This window comes from Triticum dicoccoides, chromosome 4B, assembly GCF_002162155.2.
Source record: "Triticum dicoccoides isolate Atlit2015 ecotype Zavitan chromosome 4B, WEW_v2.0, whole genome shotgun sequence".
Taxonomy (NCBI): Eukaryota; Viridiplantae; Streptophyta; class Magnoliopsida; order Poales; family Poaceae; genus Triticum; species Triticum dicoccoides.
The window spans coordinates 479613137-479617815 of record NC_041387.1 but is presented as its reverse complement, the minus strand read 5'-3'; the positions used below and the strand labels follow the sequence as shown (position 1 = coordinate 479617815).

At 40.2% G+C, this 4679-nt stretch overlaps 1 protein-coding gene across 2 annotated transcripts in view; it reads right to left on the bottom strand.

Annotated features, from left to right (window-relative positions):
- Positions 1 to 4679, bottom strand: part of LOC119290993 (autophagy-related protein 9-like) — a 6597-nt gene extending 1918 nt beyond the window's left edge. Inside the window, exons 1-10 of one of the 2 annotated variants that reach the window (XM_037569680.1) lie at positions 4634 to 4679; positions 4544 to 4598; positions 3262 to 3892; positions 2833 to 3153; positions 1830 to 2052; positions 1434 to 1613; positions 1143 to 1349; positions 498 to 575; positions 349 to 419; positions 132 to 242 (exon numbers count right to left, since the gene is read on the bottom strand). In XM_037569680.1, the coding sequence (XP_037425577.1) occupies positions 132 to 242; positions 349 to 419; positions 498 to 575; positions 1143 to 1349; positions 1434 to 1613; positions 1830 to 2052; positions 2833 to 3153; positions 3262 to 3836 (1766 nt within the window). In that variant the 5' untranslated portion in view covers positions 3837 to 3892; positions 4544 to 4598; positions 4634 to 4679. Of the gene's footprint in view, positions 1 to 131; positions 243 to 348; positions 420 to 497; positions 576 to 1142; positions 1350 to 1433; positions 1614 to 1829; positions 2053 to 2832; positions 3154 to 3261; positions 3893 to 4543 lie in introns of both variants that reach the window. The other variant, XM_037569679.1, reaches the window with a different exon arrangement.

The following is a 4679-nucleotide window of genomic DNA, read 5'->3' as shown; positions in this document are numbered from 1 at the left end:
AGAATGGGACTCCAGAGGAAATGCATACTTCCAAGAAAATAACTCCTTAAATACACCATTTTTTGGCGGGAAACTACTCAAGTACACCAAGCTAGTAAGAACCATGTGAAGTGCTTGAAAGTATAATTTACCTTAAGAATGACTTCTCCATTTTCCCTTGGGAGCTCCTCAGGTTTTTAGGTGCATCAAATGGAGAACCATAGTTCTTATTGCCGTGTCTTCTGAAGTCAAACACGCTTAAACTATTGAAACACAGCAAAGCAATGATGTTAAGTGTTGCAGAGGCTCAACAAAGATACAAAGATAGATGGTCTGAACATAAATTCCGAAGAGACTTCAGCAACTGACCTGCATACATCTCCCACTCCATCTACATAAATTGTGAAGTCCGATATGAAGTGCAGAATGTCATCAACACGCTGTAAATTTATAAGAATTCACAGCTGTTACAAAACTGTAGAGAAACACATTCACCGAGCTAGATCAGACCACATTACCTTTGGTACCTCAATAATGAGCAAGTAAGGAGTGATGAAAATGGACACCATCTCTTCTAATAGCATTACTATGGTATACTGCATTCACAAAATAACAAGACACTTCTCAGAGCTATAATAGAAAAGAGAACACACATAGCCAATACAGACATATCCTGGACCTCAACCACTGACGAAAATCTAATGCAGATGGCAGATGATATCTACTCCCTCTGTTCCCAAATATAAGTCTTTTTAGAGATTCTAACAAGTGACTACATACGGAGCAAAAAGAGTGAATCTACACTCTAAAATATGTCTACATACATCCGTATGTTGTAGTCCATTTAAAATGTCTAAAAAGACTTATATTTAGGAACGGAGCGAGTAGGAAGCAAACGACTTCGTTGAGTCCTGTTAATCTAAACACCAAAACTAACCTTTTTTTAAGATGTATCACTCTTTAACTGATAGAGATGAAAAAAACTTGAAAGCTCAAAATTGTCATCACTCTATCAGGGAAAAATATCATTTATATATTCACCTATTAATTAATTTAACTGTCCCATGCTAGAAAATAAACTTTTAACTTTTTTTTTGTCAAAAGCTAAATGCCCACATGAGTATCATTTTAATCAAAACAGCACTATAGCTGAATTCCGGTACCTGAAATAGTGTTTCAAATTCTTTCCGAACCAGTTCACTGCTCTCTTTACCACGCCACCGCTTCGGCATGTAATGGGTTTGCTGGACAACGAGGCACATAGCCCCTTCTGGGTCAATTACTTGAAGCTCATCAGCCACTACTTTTCGACTTATAGCTGCTATTGTTCCAAAAACAATAGTATACCAGAATAGATTCCTTCCGAAAATCTTCAAAAGTTATGGATGTGAAATTTTAGAAGGTGCATAAAATGCAAGTAAGAGAAAGGCAAAAGGTGCCGACAAAGAACTTACATGACCCTCGAGAATGGATTCGCCCAGAAACCCCATAATTATAAGAGCACCAGCCAAACCACCAGAAACAAAAGATACAAATTTTGCTATGATAGAAATCAGTGGCGTAGGAAATTGCTTCAAGTAATTCAACGAATGCACAGCACTGTTGTTCATCCTATGTCTGAAGAAATGGTCTACCTGAAATTATTATAAGCAGTTGAGTTTTAGAGACAACCAAGGTAAACAGAATAGTATATATAGCCCTCAACAGACAAGTTGCTTGCAGCTAATATGAGGCTTGTTAGCGACATAAATCATGAAAATAAGAGGTAAATGATGTCAAACATTCATTTAAATTAGTCAATAGTAGTAGTAGTAGTGACTAGAACTAATGAGTTTTGCATGAGAAGCTACCTCATTATACTCCCTGAAAATCCACCTTGATAAATTTGACCATCTTCTGGATGATGCTGTACTGGGATGATTATAAATTTCTTCAGCATGCCTCAGAATGAGGTACACCAATGGGAAAATCACAAGGCAGGGCGACAGGATCAACATTGCAATGCCAACAAATACAAGTCGTTTTTTCAATGCAGCTGGGCTTGCTAGAAAATCTTTCCGAACGCAGAATTTACTGCAAAGCAAAGGATACAGGTATTCAGTGCAAGTAACTAAAGTTCGCCAATAGAGAAAACTCCGTTAACCAAACAAAATCTATGGAACCATCCAAAAGCAATGTGTGGGTTCTTGCTAAAGCTTCACAGTGGATGACATGCAGACTGGAAGCTGCGGAAATATCACGAGTACATATGCATCTGTAGCCTGTAGGTGCTAACATCTAAGGCAATGTATCTTATGCATCGTGACAACTTGGTGCATCCTTGTATCCCCTCAATCCAAGCCTTACCCTTGTACAAGGGGATGGATAAATACACAATAGGAATATGATGCATAGGATGTTGTCACACGAGCTGTTGGGTGAGATCTGAACCAGTGAATAGAAGTTGGATTCATCATAAATTACTACATGAATTGACAAATAATTGACCTAAATAAATAAGGTGTTCTGTATCTGGTTATCTAGAAAATTATCTGTAAAGCAATAAAGCTTGGACTATATACTGCATCAGTAACTACATATTTGGTAGCCGGTACCCAATTATTGTACTATATATGGCTTAGTTGAGCAGGCAGTGGCTTAACAGCTTACATGGATTGATCAAGGGCGTGTTTGCTTGCTTGAGCTTATATAAAAAGCAGGAGCACAGTGTAGAGAAGCAAATACAAGCATGATCAACCAGATAGTGAAAAAAAATTTAGCCGAACAAATAGTATTGTAATAGTTATTACTCGTTCAAAGAAACACATTGCTAAAGAGTAATCAATGCTTAAAAATACTGAAGTACAAGTTTACCTGTCAAACATACTCTGGAAGATGCACCAATTTAAGGTCCATTCTAGGGCTTTTGGAAGTATCACATGATTTCTCCTGTCATGTACATGAGATTTGACAGTTGGGCCGGCACCAGGAAGCCAAGGACGAATTGGAAATGAGATAATGCCTTTATTCACCATCCCTATCAAGTAATTTTCTTTCCTCATTATTCTCATGATAATATCATGCTCCGAGAGATCCCTAACAACACAGAGTTTTTTAGACTTTTGTAGCAGGACAACCTTCTCAATTATTCTGGGCCATGATATCGTCTGGATCTCAAGATCTGTGATCTTAAGGCTACAAAAGAAAAACAAGGGTAAAGTTATAAATTGTTGTGGGCTAACACACACACACACACACACACACACACACACACATATGCATGCGCGGTAAGCTGGATATTACCTATTATAGTAGAAGTCACGTGCATTCAGTGTACTTTTCAGTTGTACAAAGAACTTGAGGAAGTTGATAAGTCCATATGTTACCAATATAATCATTGATCCAACAGTGACCATTTTAGGAAATGTAAAGGGTACTAATGGATTATGCTTGATGGCTGCCATCAGATCACATGGTTTTTCTCCAGACTCAAGTGCCTCCACACCACATTTCAAGTGGCTGATGGCATTCCAATCAACATATAAAAAGAAGAAGCCAATACAGCACACCGTAAACAGTACATTAAGGATCTCGATTATCCATTTGGTAACGATACACCTTAGTCCTTTCGCGCAGAAATATTCATAAAGCCTTTCGAAGAAAATATCCAGGTCAGGAATAGGTTCTTCCTTGACGCCTTCACCATGGAGAAGTCCAGACGGGCTCTCACTTCCAGAACTTGGCAACCTTCGGTAGTCCGACAACTCAATTTCAGGTGGAATATCAATGAGCAGTTGTGCTGATAATGGTGATTCTCTTCTCCAAGGCCACTTAAATAATGTTTGTGAATTTGTGTCCTTCGCAGGGAAGGACATCATTCATGAAAAGGAAAGCCAATGCCAATTGGAATCCTTGCCATGCCACAGGAAATGGCCTATAAAGAGAACGAAGAGGATGTTAATGACTCACATTTTGAGCAACACCAGTCTCCTGAAGATCTACAGGCTACGGGTATGGTAAATCGAAGAAACTGAAGTAATGTCATACGCAAGCAATATTTTCCTCGCCTGGACAAACCCAAGGGCAAGCTCTGAACAAGCTTAATAAGGCAGGTATATTGGAAAATCATTGCAAACACAGTGAACATAAAAGCATCAAACAGTTAGGCGCAAATCAAATTAACCAATGTTAAGCTTATAAACACCGATCAGCAACGATATATGCTGCCAAATTAAGGAATCAACCGCCGCCAAGAGGCCCAGCGTAATCGCACTATCTCCTCCCACGTATTCTGTGTTATCATCAGCGGAGCAGCCCAGTTCTCTGCACCCCAAGGTCGGCAGCTAAACAACACGTTTGAGCTAACTTGTAGCAAAATCCCTACAGCCAGCGCCCGAACCACCATATAAAGCATGATCATCACAACCACCAAAGCTTTCCCCCGGCCAACAGCAAACACCCAAACCTAGATCAACTGGTTTGCTAGAGCTCGGTTTCATCTCATAATAAATCGTAATAAAATAAATAAATAGAAAAAGAGTCGTGAGCGGATAAGAGGGAGGGAGGGGCGGAGTCCAGCACCGACCTGATGGGCACCGGCGGGCGCGCGACGAAGGGCGGGTTGCGTGAGGAGGAGGAGGCGGCGGCGGGGCGAGGGTTTCGCGGGAGGAGGAGGTGACTTGCGGTGGACTGCGGCTCGTCTGGTTTGGAAGGGGAATCGG